This window comes from Pseudomyrmex gracilis, unplaced genomic scaffold, assembly GCF_002006095.1.
Source record: "Pseudomyrmex gracilis isolate BER0280 unplaced genomic scaffold, ASM200609v1 scaffold_102, whole genome shotgun sequence".
Lineage (NCBI taxonomy): Eukaryota > Metazoa > Arthropoda > Insecta > Hymenoptera > Formicidae > Pseudomyrmex > Pseudomyrmex gracilis.
In genome coordinates this window covers 89,935-114,327 of record NW_018020686.1, presented here as the reverse complement: position 1 = coordinate 114,327, position 24,393 = coordinate 89,935, and the positions used below count along the sequence as shown (strand labels likewise).

General features: G+C 43.1%; 1 protein-coding gene across 7 annotated transcripts in view; it reads right to left on the bottom strand.

The window, feature by feature from the left end:
• Positions 1–24,393, bottom strand: part of LOC109855925 (thyrotroph embryonic factor) — a 71,888-nt gene that overhangs the window by 16,810 nt on the left and 30,685 nt on the right. Inside the window, exon 1 of one of the 7 annotated variants that reach the window (XM_020430646.1) lies at positions 14,291–15,606. The exons of the other annotated variants lie outside the window; for them this stretch is intronic. Within the exon in view, the coding sequence (XP_020286235.1) occupies positions 14,291–14,624 (334 nt within the window). The 5' untranslated portion in view covers positions 14,625–15,606. Of the gene's footprint in view, positions 1–14,290; positions 15,607–24,393 lie in introns of those variants that run through there. 7 annotated transcript variants of the gene reach the window in all.

The following is a 24,393-nucleotide window of genomic DNA, read 5'->3' as shown; positions in this document are numbered from 1 at the left end:
TCCCCCGAGTGATCGGTCCGGAGAAGAGAGACAGAGACGGAAAGATAGAGAGAGAGAGAGAGAGAGAGATGTCCTTGACAGTGTAACGCGAGGAGCCGGCGCGACGCGCATCGCTTCTCTTTTTCTTTCGAGGTTCTGCTGCGAGCAGGTTGCATCTCGATTATCGATGTGTTACGCCGCGCGCGGCTCGCCGCCCGGCGGAAGATCGACGTTGTGTACGACAACGATTAGGTAATTGTTAGGCAACGAGAATCGCGCGCGGGCGAAAGTTACGCGCGGAAACCAAACCGGGAGAGGAGGGCAATGCGCTTGACCGCGTTTCGTTAAAACAGCGATTCCCTTGGCTATTTTTTTGTTTTGTTTTTTTCTTTTTTCGACCCGAGAGTGCACCTCGACCGCGATTGTTTATTTAGAGACGCGTGAAGCGCGAATGAATTATGATCGGCGACATAACTGACGCAATCAGCGCGCACGTGTTGTCAGTTTATTATATACGAGATTACTAATAATTGTTTCTTAATTATATATTATCCGGAGCGAAATAAAAAGAGGTGTATAACGTCGAGGTTTTTTTTTTTAAATAAAAATTCTTATGCAAATTAGTTCAAGTCGGCGAAACGAAAACATTGATTTTAAGCAAATATTGATTTTAACCTTTCGCGAACAGACAAACCGGTGTCTCTGGTAATAATTAGTTCTTTTAGAGAGATGCTTGTTTTTATCGTACCTTCAAAACTATTAAAGATTTTTTCAATTTCTTTTTTTATCGAACGCAGAATTGTTTGAACTTTCGATTCAACAAATATAAGTGAAAAAATATTGACTTTTCGCGAAGATTATATATTCGATTTAAAAGTCACGTGGATCTGTATCCCAGCTAGTAGGTCATTTTTGAGGTCTGAATTCACGATTGGTTGAATCTTAAAAACAGCCGATTTTAAATTTCAAACTTTCGCTGAAAGCGGGATTCGAAAATTCAGTTCTGTAAACGTGTTGCTCGTTAAAATTTCGCTCATCGTGATAAGATCACACGGTGAACATCGATTCCGCGTTAACGACGCAGTCTGTTGCGCGCGCGCGCGTATTGCGCGGCCACGCTCGCCAATTAAATTTTATACGGATCAATCCGGGAGAAAGTCCGCGCGAGAGAGGACGTGGCGCGGTTAAGGAATTCACGACGCGGTGCGAAGTCCACGAAGCGACGCTTTGTAACGTACATACGTACGTACGGATGCATTATATGCGCGTGTTGGTGATGACGCGCACTCAGGAAGCCGCGCGCGCCCGACTGCAATTTTACAGATCATTTCCCACGAACACGCAATTCTCTTGAAAATTACAAGGCTACGAAGAGAGGACAGCACTGCACCCGGAGACTTCTCTCCGGCCCCTTTTCTCGCGCGCACGTGCGCGCGACTTCCGTTTACGTACGAGACTCCCGAACGAGAAAACGTCGCGGGAGAGACGCACGCGGAAACGGGAGGATTCTTTCGCGCGATTACCGTCATTTAATCACCCAGATACACACACATCGTGGAAACCTCGTGACATAAGTGTCGCACCCGATCACAACAATGACGTTATTTTCCCGTCGCAAGAAAATCGCGCGCGCGCGCGCGCGTTTAATCAGGTCTTAATCTTAATCGCCGATCGTAGTGTTTATTTGGCAGACGATCTTGGACTACATCCGGCATATCTTGCACACCACTGCTTATGCAACGCTTCCTCGAAGTGTAAATTACAACTGATGGAATCAAATTAATTAATTAATTGTAATTACATCGCTACCTATCAGTTACAGAGCGCGAGAAACGAGAAAAGACGTTAAATTGTGTAATATAGCTGCCTATAAAGGATGGTAAAAAAACTTCGCACGTTTTGATTGAGCCATTACACTACCTAACGATACGTACAATTTGCGTTTTACAAGTTTGTGTTGTGCAAAATTTTGCCTCCTCCTAACTTAATCTGCAAAAGCAACAGATTTTAACGTGCGAAAGATCGACCGATTCAGGGCGGTGGATCTCTGGCATTTATCGCGACTTGGCGCAGCCCGGAAGCCAGCTGAGCGGTTCCCCCGAGGGGAAAGTGGCTCGAGCAACTTTCACTTGCCGCGACTCGCTGGCGAGCCAGGCGAGTAAGTCCGCGAATAAGCGGGCACGACAACGAAGGCCTCTGAACATTATGTCGTTGTGCTGTACACGCGGAAACAGAAAGGAGCTTACGATTCGCGACGCGATATTTTTTTTTTTATCTCGATTAAACACCCTTGCGATAAATTTTCACATCTCTCTCTCTCTCTCTCTTTTTCTTTTTCTCTCTCTCTCTTTCTCTTTCTCTGTACGGCCTCACACAGCAGAATAATATTTTAAGCTTTCTTAACTGTGAAAGCAGTTTTCATGTCTCTCTTTCAGTTCTTTGTTTTAACCAGGTTTTGTCGGTTCGGCTTTTTTAATGTCGGTGACATTTTCATTTTATTTTGCCGATAATTGTTTATCTTATTGTAAGAAAAAACTTTATGAACGAGTCTTCGCAACTCGTTCGTGAGTATTTTCTCTTATCGTTCGCGGGTTTCGCGGACACTTGGCTGAAGTGAGAAAACCAACATATGTCCGTCTTAATTCGTTCAAAAGACCGGAGACTCCGAAGGACTGTAATAAACACGGTCAAACGTTAAATGCCAATTCGAGCATTATGTCGCGTTCACGTCGCAAGCCGGTTATCACGATCTTGCAAAATTTTCTTCCGTCGACAGACGCTCTGCGCTGTTTTTTTTTTTTTTTTTTTGCGATCGTCGGTCCATCTTCGAAGATGGACGGCGAATTTTATTTCGAACGAACGAATATTTCGCATCGATATGTCGTCTGATAAACGAAACACACAGATAAACCGCGCATTTGGAACTGCGCATAAAGTGGGAGAAAATTACTTATGGAAATATTTATTTAGTTTGAGATATTTAGCGCGCGACGACGCGAGATCGTTTTTAGATTATTTGGCTAATCCATTTACATACTTGCGTGCCTACGCGCGTCCAGAGAAATCAGATTGTGGCAGGATGAAAGAGAAATCCGCGCTCATAGCGGAACAGGAGGAGGGCACGGTTTATTAAAGAACGAGGAAAAGAGAAAGAGAAGTCGAAAGGAACGGATACAGAAAGGAGGGGGGGCAAGCCAGGAAGAGTAACTGTGTCTTTCCTTATTTTCTCTTTCTTTCTCTTTCGATCTTTCTCTCACTCTCTCTCTCTCTCTCTCTTTTCTGCTTCTTCACTCGCGGTAAGGCGTTTGTTTCTTTTCCTTCTCTTTCTCACGCGTGTAAAACTCGCGGAAACGAGTCTGTTGCTCGATGCGTGTATTCATACGCGTAAATATGGCGTGTGTTGTGTGGATCCAGGAAGCAAAACTAACTGTTTTAAAAAAGAGGCCATATATATATGTATTTGAACGCAATAGTTATAATTTTTTTATTTTTTTTCAATTCTTTGGAAATTTAATTTAATTTTATTTAAAATCATTTTAATTTTATGAAAAATTTTAATTTTATTGTTATTTTATTTTAATGAAATCAGCGTTGAACATTCCGTCGTGATAATTTTCACATTATATTTGTTGAATTGCAAATTGATAAAATTGTTTTTCGAAACACGTGTAACCGAGAGCGACATTAACGAGTTCGCTTATTTTACAATTAGAGAAAAACTTCCCGAGAGAGAATTTTGCTCGATTATCATTTCAATTATTATTTTCCGAGCGATCGTGCGGTTCTCACGCGCGAAGAAAAACATCCGAGAAACGGTTCGCTTCGAACGGTTCGCTGGCTGGTAGAAAGGACGAACATGATGCATTTACGACGCTCGTTGACTCGAACGAAGTTGACCTAGTCAGGCACCCGCTGGCCGTCTAATCTAAAATTAATTCCTAACAGCTGCTGTCGACCGATGTGCGTGTAGTATCGCGCGTGTATCCACGTTCATTCCGTCGACTTTTTTTTTTTTTTTTTTTTATTATTATTATTTTCATGTCGTGTCAAGGCCGTGTATTCCGTGTTTCCCTTCTCGGCGGAGCGATGTCGAAAAAGTGCGTGAACCGGAAGAAGGGAAAGGAGGAAGTTGTTCGAGTTGTGTTGCTGCTTCACGCGCTTTTGTTTAATTACACGCGCGCACGCGCACGCCTTATTGCTCGCGATCGCGATAAATAATTGATTTCTTCGACTCGCTTTGCCGGACGCGGTTTTCATTTCTCCTCTTTTGCGTTCGCGCACAGACATTCCCCGCCGCGCGCTGTTCGCGCGCCAATTCAAACGTTTGATTTAATCGCGTTCAATTTGTACCTCGAGAGAGATATCCGATCTCGAAGGAAAACTAAATCATATTGCGTGAAGCGCGTTAAAAAGAAATCAGTTTTTTTTTTATTACGCAACGTATTTATCGACTCGTTCGGAATTCTTCTAATTCCGCGTAACAAACAAGCGGGACGGACCAGGGCTCATGTATTTTACTCCTGTCCGGGGGGGGTCGTGCTCGCCGACGCCGACTCGTTTTCTCGCCGAGGCGCATCTTGTTGTCGCTCGCGCGATAATTACCTTTCGCCCGATAATCGACCTCTTATCTCGCCCGGCGCGCTATCCGCCGGGATATGCAATTTACTGCGATAATAATTGACAATTACCGCTTCTTTTCCTTGGAAGTGTGTGTAAACAACCGGATCAAGGTGGTGCGCGGCTCTGTGTAGAGTTGATTTTAATTGATTTGATTTGCCCGTCACGAGAAATCTATTAATTGGAAACGTCCGTCGTGCGCGAGTCGTCGGATAATTAAGATATGCCAATTATTTTCCCCGATACGATACGCGGCCCCCTCTTCTCTCGCGGACGGTTTTCTTCTTCTTTTCCCTCCTTCGCTTCGCACCGGACCACCCCCGCTTCGAGAACGGGGACTCCCCTTCGCATTTATACATACAAAATGAGAGAGAGAGAGAGAGAGAGAGAGAGAGAGAGAGAGAGAGAATTAGTGGGCACTTTAAAGTAATTGGACCAGTTTTCGAGTGGAAAGTTTTTATTTAAATTATTATTTTGTTTACCGAGTTTTTAAAGACGCGATAAATACGTCAGCATTTTTATCGCGATCGTTAATAAAAAACACACAAACAAGTTCTCGTCGAGCACGAAGTCGCGAAGAAATTGTCGTTGTTGAAGTTCTACTTAGCGATTCTGTAGCGAGATGTTACGTGCATTTGTTTCGTTGCCAATCGCGCGACAAGGAACGATTTTTTAACACGCTCCGATTTAAGTCGCCGCGAACGCGAAGAGAGTTCTCTCTCGGACGCGATATTTAATATGCGCGGTTCCGGGATTGAGTCAAAGAGAAAGAGAGAGAGAAAGAGAGAAAGAGAAAGAGAGAAAAAAAGGGATTTCACAACACTGGACCTGTATATTCGTCGACAACGGGTCAGCACATCTAACGGCAACAACTTTCTCATTGCCGTGCCGAAAAGTACAAGCCCACGTGCCACTTGGAGAAAGGAGGCCATCCAAATGTCAGCCCTGCGTGGCGGCGACAGTATCTCGAATACAACACAAGTCGCGTTCGGGGTAAAAGTTTTTTTTCTTTTTTTCTTTTTGAACGATGAGTCGTTACGAAGTTCCAATTTCATTCGGGAAACTTCACGCGAATTTCTTTTACGAAAAACAGAAAAAGAACTCGATGATTCGAACGCGTGTGATCGACCGCTTCGCTAATATCGAGGGTGAAAAACGATCGGTTTCGACAAAGTCGACGAGAAAAGAGAAAAGAAAGAAAAATTAAAACGTGTTTCGCGCGAGATTTCCCACCCGGCAACGAATGGGATCGGCGGGTCTCCTTCTTCCTGTTGCTCCATATCGCCGCGCGCGCAAAAGCAAACTGCGCGCTCGGTCGTGCGCATTTCCTTCATTAATTAAATCACAGTCGAGTGACCGTGGCAAAAAACGAGCAACACAGAAGGAGCGCGATAATCTGGAACGCGGAAAATCGCGTTCGCGATTCTTTTCGTGCTTTATTTGATGATGAAAAAAACTAAATAAATAAATAAACGACCCTCGATATAGGCAACGCTTTTCTTACGTACTTTTTGATACGTAACATCTGTCGCGCGTCTATATCTTGGACGAGTCCTCTCGTTGCGAATTTTTTTTTCTTTTTTTTTTTTGGACTTGAGCAACGATTACGGCGATGCCGGCAAAAGGAAAGTCTTGGCACTTTCAGCGAACAGAGTATCCTCGATTTCGACTGTTCTCATGCGCAAAGACCGTCATCATTTACATTTCTGAATTCTCTAGAGAAATAGAGAAAGTTTCGCTTTGCATTAATTTAAATGACTCGTTCGTTCGTCATTAATCGCGTTTCGGCGCGCGCATTGCGCCGCTCGCAATCCGAAATGTTTCTGTTAACTCCGAATTTGCTGTCTTATTTCTGCTAACAGTCGAATCGCGACAATAAAAAAAAAAAAAAAATTGAGAAAAGAGAGTCGAAATGTCTCCGCTTGAAATTGAAAAAAAAAAAATGAAAATTTCGCGAGGAAACTCCGCGAGAGGGAAATTTCTCGACGTCTTGGATTTCGTTTCGCAAATTTTCGAAAGACTGTCGCGCGTTGCGAATTATATCTGTCGTCCTAGCGAGTTTGATCCAAGTAGGAAGTCGCGTGCCGGCGTGACTTTCACTTTCACCGAAATAACGGGGACGCAGAAGCGATTGCGTATATCCGCGGGCATATGTCTCATGCGAACACGCACGTAGGTAGGTAGGTAGGTAGGTATATACACGCTTCTCTCTTGCTGCTTCGCCTTTCTCTCGTAAACAGCGCGATCCTTTCTTTCTCCCCGTTCTTCATTTACTCCTTTTTCCGGTGCGAAAAGAGAAACTTCTCAAAATTGCTTTTCGACCTGTAGGTACGCGTTATCGAGAGAAAGAGGAAAGGGCGCGGACAACCTCTCTCGCGCGCGAGAGTAAAAACCCTTTCGCGTTGGTTGCGTAAATTCGGCTTTCTTTCCACGAAACATTTCTCAACTGTGAGCAGTAGACTTTCGTTATTATTATATTACGTGTGTCTTTGATCAATCCTTTCGGACGAATAAATATTGCGAAATAAATCTTTTTTTTTCCTTTTCCGCGCGAAATCTACGAGATCTCTCAATTAATGACGACGACGTCCTCGTCGTCGGTGCGTGTCTCACGTGATAAATTAATTAATTAATACTTCCGCAAAATTTTCACACCCGTCTCGCGCGGGTATGTGTAATGCTATTAGCGGCATTAAAACATTAGTCGAGACCGACGCGCGGAACACGCTGCGAAAACCTTGAGATATCGCCCGGTCGAGAATTTATCATTGATTTATGAAGTGCGCCGGAGCAACTCTAGTTTCTTAGGCTCTCGAGCAGGTTGAATGCCGTTTTTTTTTATGCCGATCGCGATGATACGATACCGGGGGCCGGTTAATGAGATCGAACCTCGCCTCGATCGTTTTTCCACTTCGTTAGGACCCGCTCTGGAATTATCCGCTCGCGGATATTAGTCCGCGCGTGTGTCGCTTGTTGCAATTTTTTGCGCTCATATGTTGCAAATTCCGCCGCGATATATTCGCGTACGCGCGTTAACACGCGTGCCCGATGTGCACAATATAATCTTTTTTTTTTTTTTTTTCCACCGTGCTCGTAAACATAAGAAATTACAATTTCTTATATGTCGCGGTTATTACGTATCGCACACATTTGCCGCGCGACGTCGTCGAGGAATTGTAATTTCTCGAGGATATCTCTTCGGTCTGCGCGTTGTTTAACATATCACGCGAAGATATTTCGTTTCACCGCGAAAAGTTTTGCTTATCGCATTTTGTTATGGAAAAAAAAGAAAAAAAAAGAAAACGAACGCGCGTGTGCACAAAGTGTGTATTACCAGATCTTTCGCTTTCTCTAAACACTTTGACGTAACGATTCTATTTTTTCCGCGAGAGCATAAAGCATTTCGTCGTTGACGCGGAAAGATCGATATAACTATTCGCAGGACGTGTCTCCGACGAGCGAGACGATCGTCGCCATTTTTTGTTTGTTTGTTTTTTTTTTTTTTTTCTTTGTCTCCTGCCGCTGCAGAAACTAGTATATATATATATATATATATATCCTCGCGTCGCGAGACCGCACGGAAACCGGTTGCGCGTGTATCTAGGAAGTTTCGAATCCCTTTTTTTTTTGATCGTATCACTTTCGCGATTTATAATCCCTAACGCGAACCGAATAGCGTAATTGCCGATAGCGTGTGTCTTTTTTGCAATTTTGATATTTTTATTTCATCGTACGCGTCGTGTTTACATAACCAGACGAGCGTTGCTTGCGAATCGCCGAGGTGCGACGCGTTTCGCGTTGAAAGTTCACTTCTCGATCGCATTGCGATCTTCTCTCCCTGCGTCGTTTTTTGCGCACCCGTAAAATTTTGTTTCATCACGCGAAAAGCGCGCCTACGCGCTTAATAAATGTAATTTTACGACGGAGAGTCTGTCGCGGATAAATAATGAGAATGCGCTGGCTCGAGAGCTTGGGGCTTCGGAGGTGTCTATTCGCACAAGAATGACACGTGATTACTTTCTCCGACAACCTGCGCACGAACTCGACGACGTTCAGCCGACGACGACGATGACAACGACGACGATGACGACACGGGAGGTCGGGAATCGCGCGCTACGCCAGCTGTCTTCCGGGTTTCGGACTGAAACACACACACACACACACATCCGCCGCGCGCGCGCGCGGATTTCCACGGCGCGTGGGTTTTGCACGATGGAAAGTCTCGGCAACGGTTGACGAGTGAGATCGGCGAGGCGCTTTTCCTACTTCGTGGCAAGCGCGAAAATTGCAATCGCGGAACCGCCGCGACCTCGTGTCAAGAGCCTCCGAGAGACGTGATTAGCGAAGACTTAAAAAAAAAAAGAAAAAAAAAATTAATATTCTTAATTAAAAAGTTGAAAAAAAAATCTCACTCGATTTCTTAATGAAATCATCGGGAGGATTTGTGGATTTTATGTTATGAATAAACAGTTTGTTTTTGCGAGCGGCGTATAAATTTTGAATCGCGAATACCCTCGTACGTTGTCGAATATATTTACATGCTTCGACGGTTCGATTGCACGTCGTGTTCCAGGCGACACGCGCGATCGAAAGATAGTCTTTAACCGTGGCCTTGCTGGCGAAATAACCTTGAACGGGTTGAATAATAACGGGATTTAGCGTATTTTGCATTGACGGACAAGCTCTCTCGAGTATATTCAATTACGCGACCATCATCGCGCGCGATACACTACTGTTTGTTTTTTTCTTTTTTCGCACGTGTAATGGAACAATCAACGTACCTGATCGAAAGAGTGCGCGTTTACGTTTGTTCGGATTAATTGTAAAGAAAAAAAAATCATTATTTCGGAGTCCTTCCGTGAAAGACGTGTAGTAGCTGTTGTTCGAGGAAGACGATCACGTGTTTTCACTGTCTTTTTATTATTGACAAAATAAATTCGCAATCGCGAGACAAAAGTCTTCTCTTCGCGGTTTTTTAATTTTTTAATTTTTTTTTTCGATAAATTCGGCTCTGCCGAACGAGAAACAATTATTTTCTCTCCTTGAACGGATAAAAGTTAAAAAAAGACAATCGTACGTTTTTTATTCTCGTTAAATATAGACGTGAGACACATTAGCTCGCGTTAAACTCCCAGAAATCCGAGTGTAATCGCATTAGCGCGCGGCTTAGAATTTTATCGGCGAACGGAATCTCGCGACGTTATTGTGCGGTTTTAAAAAAGATGGACAACGCGATCTGTCCCTAGACTAGAAAAAAAAACTTTATTACCGCGCGTACGGCGCCAATGTAATTATTGTACGTAGCCTCCAGCGCGCGTAGTCGAACGCTCGTCTAATCACAGACTGGTCGAAGGCCATGCGCGCGCGTTCTCGTCTATATTCGTTCAGCAATTTAATAAACAATCGCCGATAATATTCGAAAAAATAGTTATTTTAATATCCATCTTCATCTCGCGTGTTTGTGAATGACGATGACAACCCGCTGAACACACTTGACGCAATAATATGTACACACGACCGATTTAGCGCGCGCGCGCGCGCGGTGTGTGTGACTTAACCGATCGCCTCGCTAACGAAACTTACCTGGAAGAAGATAAGAGCGATTCGTCAATGTTAGCTATTAGTCAGTTATTGTTAAACCAAAGTAACCTCTATGCGCGGGCTTTCGTTCTCCGTCTTCCGTTCGCGCGGTTACGTAACACGATTGAGAAAGCTTTCATGTGCCTATCTGCACATATCGTCGCATGTGTCGCACAGAGATTACACAAATAATTTAATAAAAACATCGTGTATTTTTTTTCTCTCGCGCGAGTAAAAGTCTAACGAACAAATCACGTTTGTTCGAGAACTGACCCGGCTGTGTGTCTCTGGATGTGAAAGGGACTCTCAAGGGTGAGTGCCGGTTTTTTTTTTTTTTTTTTTGAAAAGTTATTTCAAACTTCAAATTTGCGATTTTTGGCGGAACATTATCAACGTGTCTCGTACTTCGGAATTTTTTGACGAGATTTTGTGTCGCTCTTTTTGCGATAAGAAAATAATCCGAGCGAAAATAGTGACCGCGATGTCGTCCGGCGAAATCGGATTTCGCGAATCGGCTTCTTCGGAAGGCCGAGCACGTGGATCGTACTCGTGCTCTGGATGCACTTCGCAACATACACACGCGCGTTGCTGCTGTTGTCTGACGGCATCGACGCGTCGAAAAAGCGTGTCAACATGTGCACGCACATATGTGCGCGCGCGTGCGCACATCACGCACTTGGTAGTTTCACTTTTCTTATCGAAACATGTGTATGTTCGCCGCTACACGCGGATATAAGGCGATGTGTGTGTGTGTGTGTGTGTGTGTTTCGCGCGTGCATCGCAGACACGCGTTTCAGGGAGGAAGACAGGAACTTTGTGCCTGTGTTAAAGAAATCGCGAGTATATATACGCACTTTCGCGTATCTTTTTTCACAGATTTATTTCTATACGCGTGTGATTATATTTTATAAATATACGCGGAGAGAATCGGAGAACTACGTACACTTGGACGTAGCTTTCCATATTCGAGCGCGCGGCCGTGATCTCAGGTTTCTATTCTTTGCAAAAAACAAACTGTATCACAAGTATATCTCCTGTTTTTCGTACTCGAAAAATTTATCGCGCGCGTCTTGCGACAGAGACAGATAGAGAAAGAGAGAGATATATATATATATGTATATATATATATATATTTGAACTGGAATTTTCAATCGGAGCGTGTAGCATCATCAAGGTCGGGAACGATATCGCGAGTTCATAGGTCGCCTCGCGAGTTAACTCAGAAACTCGGCTCGTTAGTCGAAGATACGCTTCGGTATCGACAAGATTGCAGACAAGATTTACGTCACGAAAAACCAGCCAGTGTTCTCGAGAAAGATCTTCGCGAATAGTTCCACGCATCATGATAAATGCACATGCTAATGAAACGCGTCAAACACATCGGTAATGCAGTAGTAAACAAATATTCATCGAACAAAATCACAATCTGCAATTTAAAAACAATCTTAAATCGATTAAAAATGATAATGTCTCGCTACAGAATTATTCCGCGAGTGTTTTTTACGAGAACATTTACAAATAAGATTTATGACAATTTATTTTTGGATGATATTTTCGAATCGGGAAGTGATCTATAGACTTGTTGCACAACTTGCTCCTTTATTTAAGCATCTCTATAAACTATTGATTCGCACACAAAACACGCAAAATAATTAATATCTTCGGTTTTCTTGTAGTTTGTATACTTTTTTTTTGTTTTTGTTATATTCTGAATGACGATATAAACTGAACTAAATCAAATATAAATGTCTCACATAACAAACTGATTGCGTCAGTTTTTGTTCGCGCGATTACACGCGACGGTAATAATAAGATGACGCTATATCCTTTAGGACTAGGAGAGGCCGGGTTTGACCCATCCCTCACATTGTGCATCCGAAAATGCGACTCCGATCTATTGTACTCGATGACAATACAACGCGCATCGCGCGGACATGACTATTTCGATTAGCTCCAGCGCTATCGTTAAAAAAAAAAAAAAAAAAACATTCGAATTTTAAATAAAATATCGAATTGTACAAGTTTTTTTTTATTTTTCGTGTGCGTTTTGTTTTTCGTTAAAATCAAAAACTTGATTTTTTTCAACAAACGTCGCGGATTGACAGCTGCAAGTGCGCGGTGTTAAACGGCAATTTATACGTGACGAAGTAAGTGAAAGACTGTGAGATGTCCGGAGCAAATTCACGGAGAGTGAAATCGCGAGACTCGAGATAAAGATAAGAAAAAACATCTGTCGGAGCGCATTGTACAACTTCCTCGCGTTTCAAATTGAAACTCGAAAACGGAAATGTCTTGTTTTGAAACTCGAATTTATTTCTTCGACAGCGAGAGATTTATATTGTATAGATAAAAAAAAAAAAAAAACTTTATTCCGCGGAGGAAATAGTTTCGAGGAGAGTTCGCAATTAAAAGAGCTCGAAATGTTACTTTCGTTTCCATAATAATCAGACCACTCTCAGTCTCTCTCGAAAAGAAAGTGTCACAGATTTATTTATTTATTTATTTTTTTAATCGCAGAGTTTAAATTTCCGGTGATGAAAAAAAAACTCGTGTGATGAATTATTAATCGCGCAAGAAAGGTCGCTTTCCACTGAATAATAAAATATTCTTTCGCGCACAATGTCAGTTAAAAAAAAACAAAAAAAACAAAAAACGAAAACCTGCAGAAGGCAAATACTTCGCCACTTATTGGTCTCTTCCTGTTTTTTTTTTCGTTGGTTTTTTTCCTGACCGTATATTTAAATATTTTATCTATTTTTGTGCGAGCAAATTTGTTTTGCGTTCGTCTCATTTAAATAATGAATACAGAAATAGATCATTTTGCGTACGTATAAATGAAAATAGAGGTGTACAAAACGTTTCGTTGTCCAGTTTCAAATTGTGACTCAAAAGACAGACAAATAAAAATAGGTAACACAATAAATGTTTCTACGGAAACTCTACTTATCTTGACAAAGAAAGATGAATGTAACGAGAAAAAGAGAGAAAGAAAGAGAGAGAGAGAGAGAGAGAGGAAGAACGCGCGAACGCGAGCAGAAGCGAAACGAGCTGAGGACGTGGGAGGATGTAAATGCGAAGAACCTTGAGTCGAATCCGCCGTAACTAGGATAGGTGCATAGGTGAATTCACACGTCTACATACATGGAGAGACGATGATTCATTCACGATCCATGTTCGATTAAAACCCGACCCGCCTAGTTAACGGATATGTTTCGCGATGCAGGCAAAAGATGAGACAGCAAAAATGAAACGGACAGACGCGCTTGTGCCGAAGAAACTACGATGCGCCATTCTCTTTTCGGCGCTACAAAGTCTCGCGAAGAAATTAGCGAAAACAATTTTTTGTTTTTGTTTTTGTTTTTTTCCAACATATTTTATAAGACTGAAGTCTTAAATCAACCAAGTAATTTACGGTTTATTTTTCTTCATCGAGCGCGAAACAAATGATTAACTGCGATATCTTTTTTTAAAATTATCTTCTTAGATGATATATTTTCGCGTTTTGCACGTGACATTTGTTTTGTTTTGTTTTTTTTCTCAACAGAGAGATTTGAACCTTCGAAATTATCCTATCGTCGAGATGTGTGTCATTATTCGTATAAATAAAGCGTGTTCGAAATTATATCATCGGCGAGAGTAAATAAACACGCGTTGTGCAACGTTTTTTTTTTTTTTAGTGTCGCTCGAGCGTCGTGCGGTAGTAGTTGCAGATCGAATGTAGGCTGGCTAACGTAAGCAACAGGTGGGCGTTTCTACTGAACGACGAGTTCTCCTTCTCTCCGCCGCCGCTAATGCGTCTATATAGACAATTTTCCAAGTGCCGTGCACGCGTATACCGCTCTCGCTACTTGGTGCACGTCGTTTTAGCTACGAGAGATCCCCACGTTTATTTTCTCGCCCGCACCACGAGCAAGACGAGGTCTATTAAAGCGCGTGTGTCGCGCGAGTCGATGCGGAAAATGACGGAGAAGGTTGTTTCAACTTGGTTTTCGAGTAATGTAAAAGCTTCCCGCTTTTTAGAAACCAAAACAAAAAAAGACGGCTTATCTCTTCGTTTGGTTTTCCGACGCAATGGGGAGGGGGGGTAGGGGGTGGGAGGGAGCGCGGTGCCTACCGTTCATGTAAACATGATGCTGCCGCCACAGATGCTGGTACTGGGACCATCTCGAGCTGGTGCTGTCGTCGTGAATGGACGGGAGCGGGGGATGCACCTGGTGATTGTGGGAGGTCGGTGGCAGGGGCGGCGGCGGCGGTTGCTGGGACTGGGGCTGCTGGTGTGCCGGCGCGACGACGATGTGCGGATGCTGCGGCGGCTGCACCGATTGCTGTTGCTGCTGCTGCTGCTGTTGATGCTGGGGCGGTTGCGGATGGTGCGCCTGGGTGTGCAACACTCCGGCCGGTATCGGTGGCGGTGCCAATTGCTGATATTCCATGGCAGCGCAGCTCATCCGATTACCTCACGCGTGCATTTAATTTACTCTATCCGCGATTCCCTCTCCGCGGTTTTCTTCTCCGCGCGCGGCGCGGATTAAACGAGAGTCCTCCTTCTCCCTCCTCCTCGAGATTTTCCTTTCACTCGTGTCGGAACGAACGACACGCTCGCATCGGCGACAGGTGTCTCGTGAATATTGATGTATGTATTTTATCGGAGAAGCGAGAGGGAAAAATCACACGGATTTTGTCGCGGCTGATTGATCACCGAGGCAGTCCGCCTGTTTCCCGAATATGTTTCGACGAAGCGAGCGCGCGTTTTTAAAAAAACGTTGCAATTGCGTTGCGTTATATCATTTTACGAAATGCGCCGTGGAGGCGCGCGCGTCTTCTCTTCTCGGTGCGGGAAATGTTCGGGATAGAGAGAGAGTCTATTTTACGGAAGAAGCCGCGGAATTTTCCGCGAATGCTCGCTCGAGGATCGAGTTTTATACTCTCGCGAGTTCACCTCTCGAGGCCTGTGTGCGCGTCTCTCTCTCGACAGATCGTCCACGTGATCGCTTATATATATCGTTATTCTCGTCCGCCAGCGGACTCGACACGGAAAGAAAAAAACCTTTCTGTATTACGCACTCACTCATTAGTTCGCAAACAATCGCGCGACAAGAAAACGATCCACTTAAAATATAAAAAAATCCGAAATCCAAAAACAGAACTGAAGGGTGAGTAGAAAAAAAAAAAAAGCACACTTTCGCGCGCGGAACCGACTCTGTGAGACTGTGACGGACGCTCGCGAACTCGCGAGATGACAACCGGCAGGGGGATCCGGTGGGCACTGTGCTCTTGAGTTCGCGAGTATCGCGAGTATCGCGGGGTAGTAATTCAGAGTCGAATCAGGTGGGGTATATACAGCGCGCGATTAAACCGCGAGCGCTGGGAGTAGCACACGACTGTCGACTGTCAAAATCGCCGCTCGTCAGCGTCTATCCGTCGGCGCCGTGTGCCGATTGGAGCGCCGTCGTTGCCGGAAGCGGCGTTCCTATTGGTCCCGCTCCGTGCCCGGCGCGAGAGGGGGCAGGGCACGGGAACGATGTGCCTCGTCGTCGTCCTGGAGGTGAGAGACAGCACGAGGAAGGACGGAGCGAGGAAGACGGAGGTACGGAGCGCCCGGACGCCCCGACTCCCCCGGGTGACAGACACGGGGAAGGCGGCACACAGGGTAGGGGTGATAGAGAGGGAGAGAGAAGAAGATAGGAAGAGATCGGAGAGAGAGAGAGAGAGAGAGAGAAAAAGAGAGCGAGAGGGGGAAGAGAGAGAGAGAGAAAGAGAGAGGGAAAACTCGGCGTGCGTATCTCAAACGTGTGGCGTCCGGAAAGACACTGAAGTCGCAAAGCGCCACGCCGTTTCGCGCGCCCGCTTCGAGAGACTCTCTCTCTTTTTCCCTCTTTGTTTTTCCCCCGTCTCGATGTTTTTCTCCGTCTCGCTCTCGCTTCGCCCCAACATCCGCTTTTTCCCGCCCCCACCTCCCACTACACATCTGAAACCTGACCCCACTTCGCTTCGCGAAGCGCGAGGCGCGCACATCGCTATGCGCTTGCCTGCGGTTTCTTCCTTCTCCGCGTCTCGACGACGTCTTTCTCCTTCTTGCGCGCGAGCGCAAGACGAGAAAGAGAGAGAGAGAGACACACACACACACACACAGAGCCAGAGCTCTCTTTATCTATCGTCGTCCCAGTCCAGTCTCTAGGATCCGGACTTGAGTCGTCTTTCTCTTCCCTCCTGGAGAACGTTCCTCTCATCTACCTGCCCCGGCCTGCCTCGCGCTCCGGCTGATCGCGCCGCACTTTTTCACTCGTGTCTGCGGCTTGCCTTCCGTCTCTACTTATTTTATCGCTTCTCTCGACATACATGTTACGACCGAGGCTCTCGAGCACCAACATGAGAAACTTTTACTCTCGATTCCGTTGCCGCGCTTTTGGTTTTTTTTGTTTTTTTTTTTTGTTTTTGCCTCACTGACAATTTTAATTGCGCCGCGATTCGATCGTGTTTCCAACATCATCATCCGAGGAGATGATATCCGCGTGTATCTTTTTCTCATTTTTTTCTTCTCCGCGATCTACGATTTTAAATCGCGAGCTCGCGCGGCAAGGCGAGATATTATGCTTCGAAATCCGCGATTATTCAACAGTAAACATCGATCTCGCCTCTGTAGCTTCGATGTCACTCTCTCATCTGTGTGTCTGCAAACGAAGAGAGAGAGAGAGATAGAAAGAGAGAGAGAGAGAGAGAGAGAGAGAGAGAGAGAGAGAAAGATGAATAAGCTGTGTTTGCTCCCCTCTCCGAGTAAAATGCACCTCTCTCTTATACCGGAGGCTGAAACACTATCTCCTTGTCATTTTCTCTCTTTCTCTCTCTCTCTCTTTCTCTCTCTCTTTCTCTCGAGAGAGAGACCGAGGTATTTCGCCACTTTCGATTTTACCCGGTAAAGCCACGAACGCGCCTCGTTATCGTTAATTTCACGGCTTAGCTAATTAATACACGCTTCAGGAAGTGTGTCACTCAGGAAAGAGGAGAACGGTCGACTTGCCTACTTCGAAGAAAGCGTATGTAAATGTCGTCGACGGAAATGAAAAATCAAATTTTTTTTTTTTATTACACGTTTGTGATCTCTCGCACACGCCGCCCCGCCTCGATATAATCGTATAATCGTTTGAAACGACTTGTTGTTAGAAAAAATAAAAAAACAGAGTTAACAAAACAGTTAAGTCACAAAACATATAACGGACTCTGTAGTTTAATAGAACAAAGTGTACGCATTTGCATTTGTGAAGTATCATCTGTGATTTATGCCGCAAACCGAGGAAAAAAAAAATCCTTTGAGAAGATCAATACTAGCAGCAGCTAGTGAATATTCAACTTTAATAATACATGTTGCGCGAGCGAAGACAAAGATGCTTTGGAAGGAAGCGGCCATTATAATCCGCGAAAGCGTGTCTCTCTCACTTTGGGTCAGGGCCATCAGGGCCCCCGACGATCCGACGTGGGTAGGGCGTCCAAAAAGGATATCCCGCTATCTCCGTCCCACCTTCGGTCAACGCGGAAGCGTCGTCGGTTCTGTAGTTCTGCGAACAATGACGATAAAAACAAAAGAGAGAGAGAGAGAGAGAGACGAACGATTCGAAAAAAAATTATAATATGAAAGATGCGTTCTCATCGTGGAGATGGCGGCGTTAATTAATTATCGAGATTTTGAGGAAGCGCCTTGTATCACAAGACTCTTGACAGTTTTGTTCTCAAACTTTGTTTGAGACAACAATATCTCGCTCCAAAGAAGCGGCGTTACATTTCCTGTTGATACACTTTACTCGCTTCCGTGTAGAAAGAGCGAGAATTCGAAATGGAACGATTGAAAAAAAAAAAAAAATGTTCTTAGAGTTTTTTACTTTTGTTTCTTACACACACAGAGATAGAGTCTATGTGTGTCGATCAATTATGTGTATATATTGATTACAGTTGTTCTTATTTAAAACCGCACGAGGGGGGAGAAAAAAAGAGAGTGCGGGAGGGTTCCACATAAGTTACGTGGAGTGGAGGCACGAGGTTGAATCACCGAAACCGGTCCTGTTGTGCGAACGCGGAAACCACGACGGAGAGACCGGCGGACTCTCGCGCGAGTCGCGCGCGGAAGGATTCCTTTCTCCTCTTCGCTTCAGTGGTAGCTTCTTTTTGCGCTTCTTTGCCTCGTTTTTAGTTGCCTCTCTCTTTTAGCCGTTCTTCCTCTCTCTTTGTGTTTTTTTTTCTCCTCAAAGACATTTATTTATTTGAATACGAAGAGAGAGAGAGAGAGAGAAAGAGAGAAAGAGAAAGTCTCATTTAGTATCGCAAGTTTACGATTGAATCCTTCCTTCACGATTAAAGCGCATATTAGTATACTTCTTAATGATCCGAAGATTACGTCTTCAAGGTCGCGCTCAGGCTTATGACAGAACTATTATTAAGTTTAGAACTGCAAGTTTCGCGAGTTGTGACTTGACACTTCTCTCTCATCGTCCGCGATCGAGGTTTTTTATTCGTTGTAACAATCAGCTATATACGTATCGGCTCTGATCGATTTCTCAGTTGTTTCTTTTCATTCCGGTTGCTCGGGGAGGGATTTGAGATTTTGTCGTAGATTTTTTGTTTCACGAAACAAAAATGTTTTGTGTTTGCGCTTTTGTGTTGAGACAGACTGTCAATTCGCGCGAGACGGAGAAAGGAGAAGGAGAGGTCTTGATTTTTGTCGAGCAAACCCGATGGCAGCTTTCTGACTAAAGGTCGATCGGGAAACGAGAATCGAGCAACCTGTTGATCCTTATGGGACCCTTTCACTCGCATCCCCGTGCTGGAAGGAGGGCAGACGACGATTTATCGACGCATTTCGTAATATTCGCGTTTGAAAAACCAACGCTTTCGTTTTTTTTTTTTCTTCCGTTTGTCAAATCAAACTCGTCGACGCACGCGGAGAGAAAGAGAGAGAGATGCGCCGAGATCGCGCGCGGAATGTAATCGATGAGATTCTTTTTTACGATAACAGATTTCGCAATCCCGGTGTGTGAAACATCGGCCGAATCCGAATGTCCGGAACCGGTCATTCTTTAAGGACCGGGCCAGACGTGAAAACGAAACTTTCGGCGCGGCTCACTTTCTCCTAGGCGCGCGCGCATTTCCCCTCTTCTTCCCGGTCGTGTTGTTGCAAAATCTCAAACGTGAGCCTTTTACCCTCTTTCGTGTTTGCTACGTTTTTTCCCAAAGAAGAAACGGTCGTCTCTCTCTTTCGCTTTTTTTCGTTTACAATAAATCAACTGCGGAAAGCGGAACGAGCCGCCGCCGCAGAAAGACACGCGTTCTTGCTCTCAGCATTCGGTGAATTTACACACACACTTCGACTATCACTCTGACAATGTCTCCCCTTCTCTCCATAACGTTTGTTAACATTCAATGATTTATTGTGAATTAACAATGTTTCGAAAGCTCGGAAGAAAATCAAAGTTGAAAATATACCTAAAACAATAGCTAAAGTAATTATAAAACAAAAAACCAGAGAGAAACCTCTGTGGTCCAGGTTGAAGGTGAATGCGTGTGTAATGCATGTTCTTTCTATCTAACGGATTTTGATTTTGATTTTTACAATTTTTATAATTTTCACATTATTGTTTACTAATGCAAACAACGATGAAGATGATAAACAATAAAAATTGATCGAAACGTCCGGAATACACCGCGTTTTATGTTACATTTAAACGTTCATCTTCAACCTAGGCCGCAAGCTCTCAAGGATTTTTGTTTTATAATTGTTTCATCTCGAGCCGTTATTGATATTAATTATGATTGAAGTAAAATTTAGACGTCTTTTAGGTATCTTTCGACGTTTTTCGAATTTTTGTGCTGTCTGGATGCACACTGCTGCACGGAGAATTCTCAGAATTGTCTGTATTTTCATATACTAACTGTAGAAAGATTAGATTAGATAATATAAAGTATGTGGGGTTAGAGAAGCCCCTATGTGTCACCTAGATCTTTTGAAGATAGGAAAACGTCATGAAAAACTCATGCATGCAAGGAACAAAACATTGTTCTTCATCACTTTCTCGAATTACGACGGGTCGTCAAAAATGGATGGAAACATGTGGTTGTGATAGTGATCAAACACGACCATTTTCTATCATCTTTCTTTAACAATCGTGCGATATCTGTTTTTCTTTTCTCTCTGTCTCTCTTATTTCTATCTCTCTTGATTCAGACATTGATAATTGTGTACGAGTTATACTCGTATACCGTCACACGCTTACACAAATTCGAGATTTACACTCTGTATCTGTTTGTGTGTGTTCATGATCATTGATATTCGCGGCCCCCGTGATAAGCATGTGTCTCCTGTAACGCGTTTTCGCTTTTTATTAATTCGCAATTCCATAATTAATTCATTTTGCAATTTATAAGTTTTATCCTCTCTCATCCAAAGTCCTACATGCGTACGAGCGTGTAGTCAACAATTTTTTAAGCACAGTTTACGTCCTGTTTTTGTTCAGTTTTTTTTTCTTTCTTTTTTTTCCAGTACCAGTTTCTCATTAAAGTGATTTAATTATTCGAGAAAAATCGCGGCTCACTTCTTTGATCGCTGTAATTTCGATTTTTCGCTGTTGCGCAATTACTATTTTATAGGTTTTTCGAACGACTTAAGAGAAGACATTCGACTTTTTTTATCGAAATTATCCTTGATCGCGTGCGAAACGAAGAATAAAAGGCGTATTAATTATCCGCCACAACGAGAGCAGACTCCGATTGTGACACAATTATCAATTTTATTTTTCTCTTGTAATTAACGCGGCGAATAATTACAGAGAGCAACGCCGTGTTACCCGATAATATGTTGAAGTCCTTAATATAAGTCCTTTTTTTATTTACAGGATATATATATATATATCTCCGATATTTTTCTTCCTCAATACAATTAATCGTGTTAAAAAATAAATTTGTTCATTTACTTTTTTATAATAATAAGTTGAAAATATGAAAACTGCTTTTTTCTTTTCATCGGAGCATGAGTTAATCGCAACCTGCGATAAACACCAATATCAATGTAACTGCGTCGCGATGATATATCGCATATACGATATTTGCATCGATTAATCTCTCGCGAATGTTTTGATTGAATTTTCCTCATTTTTTTTTTTTTTCTTTCCCCGGGACACGTGTTGCGTTTGATCGCTACTCGCGTCAAACGTGTCGATTGAAAAGAATCTTTTTATAACGTGGCAAAAACGCGTTCCACATAAATCAATCCTCGCGTATATACGCAATCTCTCGTGGAAAAACCAAGACACCGCGAAGAAAAAGCTTCGCGCGCGTGAATCGTGAACAAATCGTGAACCTGGAAGCGGCGCGGAGTGTTTATTAATTATTACCTTTCGTTAAATACCGTTCGCAGGACTTTCGTTCGCGACCTTTCGCGGATGCAACGTGTATATGTACGTGACAGGGACTCGTGGAGTGTGTGGATCCTGGCAATAATTTCGCATCCTACCGCATGTGATCTCAACCGCGCGCGTATGTACATACGTGTGTGTACGTACGTCTCGGCCGGGCACGTACTCATTATCGTTCGAATTGATTGCTGTGGTGTACGCGAATGTGGCCGATACGACGAGCCTCGCGCAGTTGTCCGATTCATAGTTGGAAACTTCCGCGATGCCAGCTTAATGCAATCGTTTGCACCGTTTTCTTATTTCCGGGACGAAAAACGAAAAAAAACGTGAAACAAGAAAAATTTGCGCATTGAAAGAAATTTTTTCTAGGAAAAAAAAATAAATAAACTTTTAACCGCGAAGCAACGCCAGCGAGCTTGTAGTTTTATTTCTTTGTTGAAGATTGATAAAAGACCCAATTACAGTGTCTCAATAAAAATTTAAACGATTTTTTTCAATATGAAAAATATGTGTTTAATTTTTATTTGTTGTGACAATAATTATATTTGTTGAAAATTTTATTAAAATTTGTTCTAATATAACACGTGGCTTTTATATTCGAAAAAATTGTTTGAATTTTAATTGACGGTATAATAGGGACACGTCAGTAATTGGGGTTCTATATGTTATATATATTATATTTATATAATATAATCTCCCTTTTCTATATTATGTATATTTATTACACACATATTAGATACAATATAATCTTCAAAATACGCGTATATATATATATACACACATAATCTGAATGAGAAAACACGAGATAATACAAGCCGTAATCGCTTTCTCATAATTACGTATTTCGCAATCCGTACATCCAAATATAAAACTAAACTGAATTATCGGATCTCATAACGCACGTGGCGTGTTCGAAGCAGCGGATTGCTCAAACGGTTTATCGTTTATCATTTTATTTGTTAATCCGAACGAGTCTCTTGGCACGTGCTTGCTTTCAAAACGCGCGTTCGCCGCGCGTCCTCGGCACATGTTACTTTTATAATCTTTTTTTTTTCTTTTTTGACATAAACGTTTGTGTGTGCGATACACCCGCTACATCTGCTTGTCAGCTGTTAATTGCGTCGCGTCTCGAAGCCGTTAGATCAAAAGAAAATCCCGCGCGCGCGCGGGTACGGGTGGATCGCGAAATTGCGCGCCCTCCCCGTGATCGAGACTGCGAGAACACAATTGTTACAACGAATTCGAACGTTATCAGAACTTTAGTCCGGGTCACTGTTACGCGAGAGTGACACTGCAACGTTGAGTGAAAAATGTGCGGAATGCGCTTTTGTATGAATTTTCCCATGATAAAAAAAAATCGGTCGGACACGTGACGAAGTAAACAGTTCGCGGTGGTTTATAGAAATCCAATGTAAGAGATTGTAGAGACATATTAAAACACAAAAAAAAAAAATATAGAAAATGTAAAGAGTACTTGAGACAAAGTCGTTCGAATTAATTATTTCGATGCTTGTGTCGATTTCGAAACTTCGCGAACGAAAAGATCGACGCGCGGAAGATCAATGATATTATTCTCGCGAGAAAGATGATGGTGATTTTTGTTTCCTCAGAGCGAATTCGTTTATTTACCTGTCGTCGACGCGCGTTTCGTTGAAATGATAGACGATCGGCGCCGTTGCGACGAAACTCGATCGTAATTACTGCGGGATAAAATTGGCAAGTGTGCCACGCAATGTCGTTTTTTTTGCACGTGATGTTAAGTTTTTCTCATTCGGCGTGACTTCTCTTGTAAGATTGCGCAATCTCTTGCACTCATTTACTCAATTCGCGAGTTTGGAAAACTGTTATCAGAAACAGTATCAGTAATATTACATACATACACACACATTCTCTGTTTCTCTCTTCTTTGGCCTTCAATGTTACATTGATAACGTGACATTGTTGCGAAACGAATTTTAAGAAACATTTTAATGAAAGTGAAGTATCTGTTCTGATTTCGCGTCGAGACTTCGAAATTTTTTTAACAAATGTCGCGACCCTGGCCGCGTTGTTTATCTCGCGAAACACAATTGATAATAAAATGCGCGGACAAAAATAAGATTTTCGAGACATATTCGCGAGGATAAGCGCGAGATATCCTTCCTCTCGGTAACTATCGTGTGTAACGTGAGTGGATATAAAGACATGACAGGATATGACGTCACAAGGCCGGGCCACTCTTCGTACCTGTCCGCCGTCTCCCTCCCACCCTCCCTCCTTTGCTATTCGTGTTTCCCGCGAAATATCGTACACACGTACGTCAATTGAATGCAACTCCCATTGCCTATCTTGCTCACACACGACGATAATTTATCCGTGCATCCGCCGCGATTTTCTATCGCGCGGAGATATCTCGTTCGATCTCTCTCCCCGTTGCGAGTTTATTTATTCGCGTTCGAGTTGCAAGTTTTTTCGTTACAATATCCTATTTTTTTTTTTTTTTTTTCGTCTTAACGCGACACACACGCCAACCGAGTGTTTTTGCTCTGCTGCCGGGTTTATTATGAATTCGGGTTTTATGATGTTGTAGATCGTAAAGAGCGTAGAATCGAGATATTGCACGCGAATACTTGCATGTGCTCTCTCGTCGGATCAAAAAAAAAAAAAAAAAAAAAAAAAATAAATAAATAAAAAGAAAGAAAAAAAGAAGAAGAAAAAAAGAAAAAATTAATGAACGCGGGTCGAACATGAATTCGGGTTTTATGATGTTGTAGATCGTAAAGAGCGTAGAATCGAGATATTGCACGCGAATACTTGCATGTGCTCTCTCGTCGGATCAAAA